The 14069-nt window shown below is 40.1% G+C and overlaps 1 protein-coding gene across 1 annotated transcript; it reads left to right on the top strand.

Moving 5' to 3' along the window:
- The first annotated feature begins 6309 nt into the window (after window positions 1-6309).
- Window positions 6310-12985, top strand: ITM2A (integral membrane protein 2A). The gene is made up of 6 exons (XM_062183371.1): window positions 6310-6580; window positions 10151-10282; window positions 10545-10742; window positions 10979-11089; window positions 11950-12100; window positions 12221-12985. The coding sequence occupies exons 1-6, from the start codon at window positions 6470-6472 to the stop codon at window positions 12307-12309; spliced, it is 792 nt and encodes a 263-aa protein (XP_062039355.1). The 5' UTR covers window positions 6310-6469; the 3' UTR covers window positions 12310-12985.
- Window positions 12986-14069: the final 1084 nt, after the last annotated feature.

The following is a 14069-nucleotide window of genomic DNA, read 5'->3' as shown; positions in this document are numbered from 1 at the left end:
ACTTTCCCAGGCTCATTAGTAGAGAGTTAGATCAAAAATTGTGCGAACAGGCGCCCATATGGCATGCTGGCACTGCAGGTGGTGGCTTTACCCCACTACATTACAGTGCTGGCCCCAGGATCCTTGTTAATATGGTGGTGACTCCGCAAACTTCAGGTGCCAAAATAAGTTTAAAATTTTGAGAGAGTATTCCCCTAACTGGAAGTCAGAAAGTGTGATTGAGGCGTTGATGAAAAGTAGAAGAGAAGCTGTCACAAGCTATAGTGTTCCTTTATGCCAGACTTCACTTTTGCAATAGCACAAAAACATGGAAATCACGCTAATGTCTAAGTATGACTTTCTGTGGATACTGAGTATGATTTGGGATGCTTTTGAAGGATTTTATGCCGGCGCCGTGGCTCAACAGGCTAATCCTCCGCCTGCGGCGCCATGGCTCAACAGGCTAATCCTCCGCCTGCGGCGCCAGCACACCGGGTTCTAGTCCCGGTCGGGGTGCCGGATTCTGTCTCGGTTGCTCCTCTTCCAGGCCAGCTCTCTGCTATGGCCTGGGAGTGCAGTGGAGGATGGTCCAAGTGCTTGGGCCCTGCACCCCATGGGAGACCAGGATAAGTACCTGGTTCCTGCCTTAGGATTAGCTCGGTGCGCCGGCCGCAGCGCGCCAGCAGCGGTGGACATTGGAGGGTGAACCAATGGCAAAGGAAGACCTTTCTCTCTGTCTTTCTCTCACTATCCACTCTGCCTGTCAAAAAAAAGAAGGATTTTACAATCATTATCTGACTGAATTTGTTGGGACTGAGGAGAAGTAAAGTATGTGCCATTGGTTTGACTACAAATTTAGAGAATTCCTTTGTTGTGTATGCCATTCTGAATCCCATATTATCAATATGCCATCATGGAATAGTTAGAAACCTCGGGAAATGAATGTATTGAAATTTATTTCAAGTGAAAGTTTATTAACGTAAGAATTAAAACCAAAATTACAATTCAAGGAAAACCAAGATCAATTATGTGACATAAAATGACCTCAGATTTTGTGTTCTTTAAGCTTAAACTCCAATAAACTAAAAATGTGAGTAAAATTAGTAATTTGTTTGGCAACCCTTAAGGAAAATTCAGGTGTTGTGCTTTCATTGATTAGGAACATGCTCTGCAGTCAAAAGTTCATATCAACATCACTTGGTGCTATATTATGGAACACCTGAACATTCTCAAAAGCATTCTTAAGGCTACATTTGAGTTCTCCACTTGTATTACTCAGGACTAGAACTTCTGTAAAGTTTGATGAGATAAGACATTTCATAAAATCTCTATTTAAGAGTTCCCCAGGGCCGATGCCATGGGTTACTATGTTAATCCTCCGCCTGCGGCGCCAGCATCCCATATGGGCACCAGATTCTGTTCCAGTTGCTCTTCTTCCAGTCCAGCTCTCTACTGTGGCCCGGGAGGGCAGTGGAGAATGGCCCAAGTGCTTGGGCCCCTGCACCTGCAAGGGAGACCAGGAAGAAGCACGTGGCTCCTGGCTTCGGATGGGCACAGCGCTGGCCGTGGCGGCCATTTGGGGAGTGAACCAACGGAAGGAAGACCCTTCTCTCTGTCTCTATCTCTCACTGTCTATAACTCTACCTGTAAAATAATAATAATAAAAAAAAGAGTTCCCCAAAGATAGTCTATAATGATATAAAATTTTTACAGTTTTGAGAAAGTGCAAACATTTTCACAGGATTTTGCAGTTGTCACAAATGACAAAAAGGAAAGGTAATTTTTATGAATTAGAGTAGGGCCCAGCTTCCTCTTAACTTCAATGCTATGACCACATCATTGTGAGGAATGATAAAATCTACCCTCATATTTGAGAGAATATTTGAGAATGTTGCATCTCCCTGTTACCACAGCTCACTTGCCTACAAAGAAAACATTTAATGAAGTAGAAAAACAAGAATATATTCCAGAAAGCAGGTGTCTTCTATTATTTTGAATGGGGAACCCTAGCTCTGCTCCCAAGGTTCAGCTGTATGTGCAGGTAAATAGTGACTCCAGAAAATAGTCTGGTACTATAACAGTCCAAACCAAACTCCTGAAATTATACTGAAAAGCAAATGACGGATCAACTCTGTAGCTGCTTCTCTGCTAAAAGAAGTAACTGCAGAACTCAGAAGAAATCTCCTTTAAGGTAGGCCTGAAAAGCTTTTAAAAGGTTTCAAATGTAGTTTGCCCTGAACAAAATCCTAATCATGAATATCTGTTTGCAACACGGAAAGCAGATTCATGCTTCATTGCTCTAGGGAATATGAGGATTATTTTCTTCCCTTTAAAATCATATGCTTTTTTGATTTTCTTATTTTTTTTTAGTGGCAGAGATAGAATAATGGTATAAACATTGGAATCAAACCACCTGGGTTAGAACTTTATCTAACCTCTCAGAAATTGTTTCCTCATCAACAAAATGAGGTATATAATATTACTTTACAAAATTATGGTAAAGATCAAATGGTATAACCAATTTAATGGGCTTAACACAAAAATTTGGCATTTCATATATTAAACAAATGTTTAGTATTGTTGTCAAGGTCTGCACCATGTTCCTAGTCTGGAATTTCCAATCATTCAACACAAAATTATTTTTTCTAATTTTTGTCTTTATCATTTATTACAGCACTTGGCTTTGTAATGTATGTCTCTTTAACCTCTTTGGAAGGTTTCCATTTATTTTTCTGTGCCTTAGTTAAAAATTTAGTCCACCAGGAATATAGAAGATTTCCCACTGATTTCCCAATACATTTGCTGTCAGATTAACCTTCCTAAATGGAATACTGGCTGTGACACAATTAGAAGTAAGGTAGGGGTTTAAACTTTCTTACTGTTATTGACTGTGAGTAGAACTCTTCCGGTCTGCAGAATTACTATGTTCTACTCTACTGCACAGGGCCAGTGCTGTCACTACAGAGCTGGAGAACCCACAACTATATTATTGCCATTGATGCATGTGATGATCACAGCAAAAGGTATACAGTATATCCTCTGTAAATATTTGATGAATGAATAAACAAATTAATGAGGGAAATTGTATAACAGATGCCCATAAGTTTTAGCTTTTAGCAATTGAATTTGTAGTAATTTCCTTTCATTCAAAGAGAATTTACACCGTTGCTTGGTATCCAATTGTATGCCATGTTCCATTCAGTCCAAGTTGTGATAATTTAGTCATCATCTGGCATGTGAGAACAGGGACGTCATTTATAAACTTGAATGGTATGCATTCAGACATGATTAACAATGTGAGCTGGAATTGGCATGGCTGCCAGATCCTCACAGTTTCCAAGGACAAGTAAGAGAAATTGATTCTAAAAAATAAGAAATTGTTATTGAGAAGAAGAGAATACAAAAAACAGCTTAGTCGATGAGAATTACTTTTTAAAGATTTTTTATTTATTTATTTGACAGGTAGAGTTACAGACGGGGAGAGAGAGAGAGAGAGAGAGAGAGAGAGAGAAAGGTCTTCTTTCTGTTGGTTCACTCCCCAAATGGCCGCTATGGCCGGCGCTGCGCCGATCTGAAGCCAGGAGCCAGGTGCTTCCTCCTGGTCTCCCATGCAGGTGCAGGGCCCAAGCACTTGGGCCATCCTCCACTGCCTTCCCGGGCCACAGCAGAGAGCTGGACTGGAAGAGGAGCAACCGGGACTAGGGGCGCCCATATGGGATGCCGGCGCTGCAGGTGGAGGATTAGCCAAGTGAGCCATGGCGCCGGGCCCAAGAATTACTTTTAATATATGAGAATGTGTTCACTATGGATTCCAACCCAGTGAGCAAGTGACAGCTTATTTTTGAAATTCAAAATACATGAGGAACTATTTTCCCTTCCTGAAATGGATACTAACAATAGATGTTCTTCTACTATAATCCTACCTTGCGTTACTCATATACGTTGAGGGAGTAACAGTAGTATCTGCCCACTTGAGTCTGTGCGTGCATCACCTATGGTAACAACAGCAAAGAGCCTTGGAGAGCTATGGGTGGCACTCCTACAATAAGAGATGGACAAAATTCTTCAAAATATAGAAGAGCAATTAGATGACAGTTTACATGACTATTCTTGGAAGTCTGACTTTCATATATTGTGGGATCTTCTGCTGTTCTGGGAACTAAAGAATGGTTGAAGGGTTATATGTGTGTGTGTGTGTGTGTGTGTTTATATAATAAAAAATAAATCCTATATAAACTTGAAACATGGGCATGTTATACAGTAAGAGTTCCAGAATAATCAACCATTTCACTCTCCTATCCTTTTCTTAATTTAAAACCTGTTGCCTCCTGCATTCTTGCACATGATACTCACAGAAACAGTTTACACAGGAAAAAACTGAGGGTCAGGAATATGGGGTGACTTATTCAATGTTACCTGCCCAGTAAAGATCATATGCTCCCTTGTTTGCTGTCAGGGCTCGGGTCTATTCATCTGAAAAATGGACCTTGCTCCTCCTGCTTGACCACATTTCAGGCAAGATACACAAAGATAGTACACTAAGATAATATACAAGGGAGATTCCAAAAGAGTGTGTAAAATGGAATTAAAAGATAATGCAGCTTTCCATAAACTTTCTTAAGCCCCCTTGTATTACCTTCCCAAGCAACACCTTGCATTTGGTAGGTAAAAGTGGAATTTTACTATTTGTTCAGCCATTCTTGTAGTGTGCATCGCATGGTCAGACTAGCGCAGACTCTGGCTGAGTTGTCATAAAGGTGATGGCAAACAGAAGATAATTGTAAAGAGAAGCATCCTAGGAAGTTGAGATTTCCTCCCTCTATACTAAAGGCTGCTTGATAAATGTTAAATTATAAAAGCCAGACTTGAGTAAGAATAAGTGGAGGAATATAGGATGCCAATATTTCTAAGCAAATGCAAACATCCTGGTTTACAAGGTTCTGGCACTATGTAAGGCACAGGCTCCCCACTGTTCCCCTCCATCCACCTTCACATCTGTGGCCTATACAAGAAAATGAAGGCTGTCTTCACAAAGCTCCTACAGTGAAGACAGAGGAAGGCTTCAGAGTTAAGGAAACCTCAGTGGGAAAAACTCCAAGCTGGAACTTCTTAGACAGAGTGGTGGCAGCTCCTAACATATTCAAGTCCCTTTAGTTAAGTGGATGGGTACATGGAGAAGTCTGTGGCAAAAGCTGTTTCTGGTTTGTATTATTGGATTGCTGTTGTTTTCTTGCATTTACGCAGCAGACTCTTCCCCTTGTCTTCTGCCGCAGGCTATTTATAACTTCTGCACCATGACACCACCACCCCCCCCCCCCCCCCCGCAAGTCACCCACCTCCAGGAGCTGAGTTTTCCCTGGTAAAGGTCTTTATCATTATCACCAACCCCAGTGAACTAACTGAAGAAATAGCTTGATTACAGCAGCTGGGACTTGTCCCAGCAAGGATTTTTAACTCAGGCCCTTTATGGTTATTGTTTTGTTTTGTTGTGTCCCCACCCCCCACTAGAGCTGTATTAACATTTGAAAAAATGCCCTTTCCTCCACCTCCTTAAACTCAGAGGAGCACACAGACTCTTGCTTTTTTCCCTTGTGACTTTTATTGCTGGTGACTGAAGAGAAACAGGCTCTGGGTTGAGACCCTTCTTTGGTTTCCCTGACCTGAGAGTGAAAAGATCTGGATTATTTCATGGAAGCGTTATGAGCTTTCCATGTGGCTCTGTGACTCATCATATCCTATCTGTAAAATGGGGAGTTGGAAAGACTGGAGACTCATCTTTCTGACCTACCATGACTTCAGGTCAGAAGATTAAAATTAGAAAACCATGAACACATGAAAGGAAAAGAAATTCTTGAAAGAATTAACCAAGTGACTGTTAATGAATTTCTAGGTGTTCTTTAAACGGGAGATACTGTAAAGGTGCAGATCAGTCTTAGAACTGTGCTTTCCAGGCCTGGGGTAGCTGCAGAGCTGAGGAAGCTTGGATTGGTGCCAAGCTACAGCCCCGGGCCCCGCGGGGGGCCAGGCCCAAGTTTGGGAAAACAGAGTCGGAGTCAGGGGCTATTGTGGCCAGGACAGAGACAGAAAGACACGACGCGGCAGGCTTCCTTCCTGACTTGCTCTTATCTGAAGGCGCAGAGAGTGGGTGGGAGCATGCCTGGGGTGCAGGTGAGGCACGTCTAGCCTGAGCCGGCCACGGGCTGCACTTCCCCTCCTCTTCCCCTACTGGCAACTCCCCATCCCAACTCCCCCCTCCATTCCTGTACTTGGGCCCCCTCCTGCTCCTCCCTCAGCACCTCCCTGGGCCCGCCCACGGTCTCCCACCCAGCTTGGGACTGCGTCATAAGTATCCCAGTCCTGGGCTTGCAGCAGCTTTAGGCAGACCGGGGAGAAAGTAAGTGCTGCTTGGGCTAGCGCGATCTCCTCTTCCAACCTGCAGCCCAGGACGCTGATTCGAGCCGCGCCTTACCGCGCAGCCCGAAGGTTCACCATGGTTAAAATCGCCTTCAACACCCCCACCGCGGTGCAAAAGGAGGAGGCGCGGCAGGACGTGGAGGCCCTCGTGAGTCGCACCGTTCGAGCTCAGATCCTGACCGGCAAGGTAGCTGTCCCCAGTTCTTCCCTCATTACCTCCTAGGGTAGGGAATGGGGGTGGGTGAAGGGGAAAGAAGGGAAGGGAAGAAGGGGCAGAGGACAAAATGCAGGCTGCCATGCAGCCCCTGGATTCCCCGGGCAGGCCCCCTGAGTGCTGTCCTTCGGGTTTGCCCGGTTGTCCTGGTTCTGTCTCGTCGCGCCACCTCCTGCTTGCCGCGTCCCGTGCCCCTGCACATCTCCACGCATCGCCATGTTTCCTTGGTTCCAGCTCACGCCGCCTATCCTGGAGGGGGATTGGCGGGAACTTGAGGATATCCCCTGTGACCCAATGTCATCTTCTCTCAGGGAACCTGTGGGGCTCTGGGGATCAACTGGGGCCAAGCTGCCCTGAGCCCAGGTCCAGGGAGGTTTATAGCCTCCACTTGAGCAGAGCAAACAAGCGGGATGATCTAGGCAGTAGATTTAACTCTCCTTTTTCTTCCTTCGAAGTGGACGAAATTCTGTTGAATCTAAGTCTTTGTAGAATCGCTGAGTGTTTGTGGAGTTGGGATGGTAGGGGCAAAGGGCAGCTTTACATCAAGCGGGATGGACTGGGGTAAGTGTGTGTGTACGTGCGCCTGTGTATTTTCAGTTTCTCCCTGCTCCTAGGCAGCGTTAAGCTTTAGGTAAAGGAGCTGTCAAAACTGAAGTTGGTCTTAATTCGAGTTTTGGGTGTTCAGTGGGCCCCTTCACTGCAAAACATTGTATGTTTTGAGTGGCCTTTCCTAGCGTCTACTGTGAAAATCAATGCTGGGATACTTTCTTATTCTTTTTTTTTTTTTCAAGTTCTTTCTTGTTGAGCAATAATACCCCACCCCACTTCCCCCATATAGACATCTGAAGCAGGTCCAATGATGTAATTTAAACTACTAACTTTGACAGGAACTGGGGAAATTTTCCCCTAAAATGTTAGCCACTGTTTATTTAATCCAATTTCGGTTTCCTTTAAACACCTACAATAGTTTTAGTGTTCAAAAACTATTGTTTTCTTCAGTACAATCTCAATCTTAAAAGGCAATCCTATATTCTTCTTATGTGAAATTTGCAATGTGTTGGAGCATGCAGTTTTGTCCTGACTTGTCTTGTTCCCTCTATAAAGTGTTAACTTTTTTGTTCAGAGTGCAGATTTGAAAAGTGCTGTGAGTGAAATGAGAATCCATGTAGTAAAACTTGATTATGCACGCAACTGGAAATGCTTAATGGACTCATGCAGAATTTTTATCACTGAAACTTTCAATATTTAGTCTTGCAATTAAACTAGTTTTTGAGTACATTTTAGAACTTAAAAGTAATACCTTCTTGCATTGTTGAAGTTTTGATTAAATAAAAGAGGTTAAAAAATTGCCCTCTTACTTATTTTGTAAGTGAAATATGGCCACATTTTTGGGGAAGCCTAACTAGATGCCAATAGTTAACTATAGCCATTCAACCCTTCTTATTTCCCCCCTCACCACCAAAAACTTCATGATTTGTAGATGGATTCCATTAATATGCAAGTAATATTTCTGTCAGGCCTGTGGTGTGACACAGAATAAACAAAAATGAACATTTGTGCTTTGATTAGTTTTCTTTGGTAGGTTTTGGAGAAGCGTCCACTGGATCATGACCTGACCACTATAAAACACTGACAATAATACTTGATACTTTAATTGTGATGTATTATTCAGCTAGGTTATCCAAGATTGAGCATGCCAGAATATTATGTCAGAGTTGATGTACAATGACTTTAAAATGCAATTCAGAGAGAAATAATCTATGGTAACTGGTGGCCCCTACCACCCTGAACTCCAACAAATTTAAATGAAAGCAAAAAAAAAAAATCCTTATTCTAAGTATGTAGAGATATCTTAAGAAATTGAGACTCTAATACTTAGATAATCTTAATAATAAACTTCCCAAATTATTGGAAAAAAATGCAATTACAATATAAACTGTTCTCATGCTTTTATAGCAAGAACAAAAGAAATGAATTCCTCTCAGAATTTCAAATTAAACATGAAGTAACTTACAGCAAGTCTGTTCTCTTTCTGGACCTCAATTTAATCATCAAAAGATAATTTCTAATTCTCCAGTTCTAGGTTACAGTGATTCTCAATTAAAATTCATTGTTCTGTTCTTATGGTTCTCTATGGTCTTCATAGTTAGTCAATATCTTATTTTAGGTGTTTTAATGAAAATAAAGTTTCTGAAAATGATTGGGACACAGAGAAGCCTTTAGGATTTATAAAGCATTAGTGGAGGGTTTAAACTTAAATAAATTTATGTAAGAAAATATGAATTCAAAATTTGACCTTTGAAGAAAAATATTTCTTTTGAGAAAAAAAAAGTCTATCAAATGATTTCCTCCCCTCTTCTACATTAACTTCAAATACATGGACGTATTTTCACCAAATTAATTTAAGGTTAGTTACGTCTCATACACTTTATATTAGTTGCCATGAAAAAGAGCCAAAACACCTCTATAATACACAAAACAATTCTATTTACACACCAGTCAGAATTATTTACCCTTTGATTGTGAAGGCCTAGAATGACTGACTTCAATTATTCTACCCTTGAGTAATAATGCTGCTTAGGGCTATATTGTGACATACAAGAATGGGACTGAAAGGCCCTCAGGTCCCCTGCTCTGGAAAGGGCGAAGTTAAATAGTTACTTGTTTGCTTTGGATCTTTCTTCTTATTCCCAAGAAAATAATAAATTGAATATAATTTTACAGTCACTGTTACACTGACAGCTTTGTGTCTAGCTATGGAGAAGGCTACATTTAAAATCTAGTGTTTCATTCAGGATTTGGAAAAGATTTCTTTCATGGAATGGACCACTATAGCATATTGAGTGACGTTAGGAAGTTTCATATTTATTGATGAAATTAGGAACATTAGAAAGTAGATTTCTGTCTGCAATATTTCAACATCTAAAATAAGGTGAAATGGCATATATCTGCCTTATAGAACTACTTCCTTAAAACCTAATTTTCAAAAGCTTTTTGAATATTAGTTAATAAAAAAGGATAATTCTCCTATAAGTTGGCGGCAACAAAATTATTTACAGAAAATTAGTGAAGATGCATAACTGCATTCTAAAAAGCTAGTGATTTTATCAATGTACAAGTCCAAAAATTACTTCCACTTGCTTAAAGAGTATAACTTCTAGAGATAAGCTATATTATGTTACATCTATAATTAAAAGTACTGTGCTTAAACATTTGTGTATTTGAAAATTTGTTAAGATAGTAATTTCATATATTCTTAGCACAATAAAGATGTAACATACTGCATAAGTGATTTTTTTTCATTTGATTCTAAAAGTGTGTATTTCAAAGTAACTCATATCTATATTTGGGTTTGGGAATTCTAGAAGGAAGGTATATGTAATTGAAGATGCTTTCACATCTATTAGATATCAGAAATTGTCTCGAAATGATTTTACTCTAAGATGACTTGATCACATATTATTGAAATATCTTAGACACAACCACAACTATGTATCTAAAGGTACAATCTTTTGCTTTTTTGTCTTGCTTTTTAATGCACAGGAACTTCGAGTTGCCACCCAGGAAAAAGAAGGCTCTTCTGGGAGATGTATGCTGACTCTGTTAGGGCTTTCATTCATCCTAGCAGGTCTTATTGTTGGTGGAGCCTGCATTTACAAGTACTTCATGCCCAAGGTAATAGTAATTATAATTATTATATTTTGAATCACTGATATTTATCCATCTAGTATCAACTTAAAGAATGTTGTGGTGATCAGAAAAACAAAGATTTAGGGAATATTTTCAAATTACCATTCAGTTCCTAAAATTGGCTTGTCTTCATGGTGATAACTGTAATTGGCAAGTCTCAGCACACAGTACAATGAACTGAGAGTGAGAAACAAAATGTTTTGGTGGTGAGTATTAGAAGGCTTTAATTTTCCCATTTGGTCTTTAGAGTACCATCTACCGTGGAGAGATGTGCTTCTTTGATTCTGAGGACCCCGCAAATTCCCTTCGTGGAGGAGAGCCTTACTTCCTGCCTGTGACCGAGGAGGCGGACATTCGTGAGGATGACAATATTGCAATCATTGATGTGCCTGTTCCCAGTTTCTCTGATAGTGACCCTGCAGCAATTATTCATGACTTTGAAAAGGTGGGTATCTCATTCTTACAGGTGTTCCAGAATGTTCTCTGTGTCTTGGTTCTTTGGCAAGTATTAAATCCATTCATCAGTGTACATCTTTTTGAAACACAACCTTTTCACTCCTTTGCTATTGAACACATATCACTTGATCTTGAAAGGTTGTAGCTGCTTGTACTAGTAGTATTTGGAAAATCTGCAGTGCTGATATCTTCTAGATAATAGTTATTTTTTTCCCTTCCCAACAGGGAATGACTGCTTACCTGGACTTGCTGCTGGGGAACTGCTACCTGATGCCCCTCAATACCTCCATTGTTATGCCTCCAAAGAATCTGGTGGAGCTTTTTGGCAAATTGGCAGTATGTATTTTGTATTTTTCTATAATTATTCAAAGTAATTTTGCTTCCTCATTAAAAAGATTAATGAGAGATGGACATTGTGGGCAGTGGGTTAAGTTTGCACTTGGGATACCCACATCCCATATAGAATGCCTGGGATATAGTACTGCCTCCACCTTTGATACAGCTTCCTGCTAATGGCAACTCTTGGACACAACAGATGATGATTTAAGTACTTTGGACCCTGCCACCAGTGTGGGAAACCCAGATGGAGTTACTGATCTGGTCCTGGTTATTGTGGGCATTTGGGAAGTGAATCAGCAGAAGAAAAATTCATTCATATTCTCTCTCTCTCTCTCTCTCTCTCTCTCTCTCTCTTCCTTTCAAATAAATAAAAAGAAACTTTAAAAATTTATGAATTAAAGGGTGGGTGTCATGGCATAGAAGGTAAAGCTGCCACCCATATGGGTGCTGGATTGAGTCCTGGATGCTCTACTTCCATTTCAGCTACTTGTTAATGGCCTGGCAAAAGCAACAGAAGATGGCCCAAGTGTTTGGGCCTCTGAAAACTATGTGGGAGACTAGATGAAGCTGCTGGCTCTGTTGCAGTCATATGGGGGAATCAACCAGCAGATGGAAGATCTCTCTCTCTCTCTCTCTCTGTATCTTTCTCTCCCTCTCTCTCTGTAACTATGACTTTCAAAATAAATAAAACTTAAAAAATTAATGACTTAGGCTAAAAGATTTTGTTAATTTTTTTAAATAAAAAATGCTGTGAATCTAAAACGTCTATAAAAATAGTCTTTTTTAAAAAAATCTTTAACTATTATGGGTATGGATTTAAGTAAGAATTTGTCATTCAGTCTTTTTTTCATTCTTAGAGTGGCAAATACCTGCCTCACACTTATGTGGTTCGTGAAGACTTAGTTGCTGTGGAGGAAATTCGTGATGTTAGTAACCTTGGCATCTTTATTTACCAACTTTGCAACAACAGAAAATCCTTCCGCCTTCGTCGTAGAGACCTCTTGCTGGGTAAGAAATTTCTTCTTTTGTCCATCCTGTATTATTGGGACAGTGAAGAAAGTGGGGGTGGTGTACAAGGTATTATTGGGAGCAAGTAAAAGCCACTTTTTTGTGTATATTTCCTCACAGGTTTCAACAAGCGTGCCATTGATAAGTGCTGGAAGATTAGACACTTTCCCAATGAATTCATTGTTGAGACCAAGATCTGTCAAGAGTGAGAGGCAATAGATACAGCATAACCTTGGTAATAAGAAGTCAGGGATTTACAATATGACTTCAACATTAAAGTTTATGGGATACTCAAAATATTTACTCATGCATTTACTCTATTGCTTATACTAAAAAAAAAAAAGGAAAAAAAAAACTACTAACCACTGCAAGCTCTTGTCAAATTTTAGTTTACTTGGCATTGCTTGTTGTTTGAAACTGAAATTAAGCAATTTATATTTTTTCTCTGAATTTATAGGGTTTAGATTTCTGAAAGCAGCATAAATATGTCAGCTAACAACCTGACAATAATTTCCATCCTTTGTTTTTTTAAAGCATGCTCTTCACATGATCATATGGTAGAACATGTTTTAAATTTAAAACATTTTAAATTGTTTTCGACCTTCTTGTGTCAAATCTCTCAACAATGTTTTGTATTGTTTTTCATTTTGTGCAACTTCTGTGAATTTAGAAATTACATTTTTGCATTTCTGTTAGGTGCTCTGTGATGAATCTGACTTACATGTGAAAAGTTTTCATGAGAAAGTCATTATTCACTAATGCAGTGATTCTTTCTCACTGATACCTGTATTGTGAAATCCACAAAACTGTATAGGTGCTGAATGCTGTAAGAAGTTTAGGTTGTATGAATTCTACAACCCTACAATAAATTTTACCTTTTATTCAGCCATTGTTTCTTTTATTTCATTGTTTGAAGTATATTTAGTGTGAAAAATTAGTATTGCATCTTTGGCTTTTTGTACCAGCAATACATCTAAAATATTGATACTAGCTATGTTCCCATCCCAACTTCCACATCTTTATATTTTTTTAAAGATTTATTATTTATTTATTTGAAAGTCAGAGTTACACAGAAAGAGGAGAGGCAGAGAGAGAGAGAGAGAGAGAGGTCTTCCATCCGCTGATTCACTCCCCAATTGGCCTCAACGGCCAGAGCTAAACCAATCTGAAGCCAAGAGCCATGAGCTTCTTCCGGGTCTCCCACGTGGGTGCAGGGGTCCAAGGACCTGGGCCATCTTCTACTGCTTTCCCAGGCCACCAGCAGGGATATGGATCAGAAGTGGAGCTGCCGGGACGGGCACCCATATGGGATGCAGGCACTGCAGGTGGCAGCTTTACGTGCCACGCCACAGCGCCAGCCCCAACATCTTTGTATTTTGTAATTACATATTTTACTCCCTTTTTGATATTGTCAATTCTTTTATAAATATCCCATAACTAGCTTTTTAGAAAAGATTTATTTATTTATTTGAAAAGCAGAGTTATAGAGAGGCAGAGGCAGAGAGAGAAGTCTTCCATCTACTATTTCACTCCCCAAATGGACACAGTGGTTGGGGCTGGGCCGATCTGAAACCAGGAGCAAGGAGCTTCTTTTGTGTGGATGCAGGGGCCCAAGAAATTCATGGCAGAGAGCTGGATTGGAAGTGGAGCAGCTGGGACTCGAACCAGCACCCATATGGAATGCAGGCAATGCAGGCAGTGGCTTTACCCACTAAACCACAACATCTGCCCCCATAACTAGCTTTTTAAAATTCAATTATTTATTATGAACCTTCAGGCTCATAGCATTTTTAAACCTTTTAATGTGTTTCATTTTTCATAAAAATCACAAATGACTATACACAGCTATAATACATTACTAAAGAACTAAACTTAGAAGAGATATTTGTAGGGAAATCAGTATGTGAAAGAAACAACTGCACTGCCGTGTATATTACAGCCCAACTCACAAAAGCAAAGATATAGTTAT

The sequence above is a fragment of the Lepus europaeus genome, chromosome X (genome assembly GCF_033115175.1).
Source record: "Lepus europaeus isolate LE1 chromosome X, mLepTim1.pri, whole genome shotgun sequence".
Lineage (NCBI taxonomy): Eukaryota > Metazoa > Chordata > Mammalia > Lagomorpha > Leporidae > Lepus > Lepus europaeus.
The sequence above is the reverse complement of the archived record's forward strand: the minus strand, read 5'-3'. Positions and strand labels throughout refer to the sequence as shown.

Excerpts from the sequence above, each read along its gene's own strand:
- ITM2A (XM_062183371.1), top strand. The coding sequence starts at position 6,470 with ATGGTTAAAATCGCCTTCAACACCCCCACCGCGGTGCAAAAGGAGGAG. Across the intron at positions 10,283-10,544 it reads ACAAGTACTTCATGCCCAAG|AGTACCATCTACCGTGGAGA; the intron begins GTAATAGTAATT and ends TTTGGTCTTTAG. Across the intron at positions 10,743-10,978 it reads TTATTCATGACTTTGAAAAG|GGAATGACTGCTTACCTGGA; the intron begins GTGGGTATCTCA and ends CCTTCCCAACAG.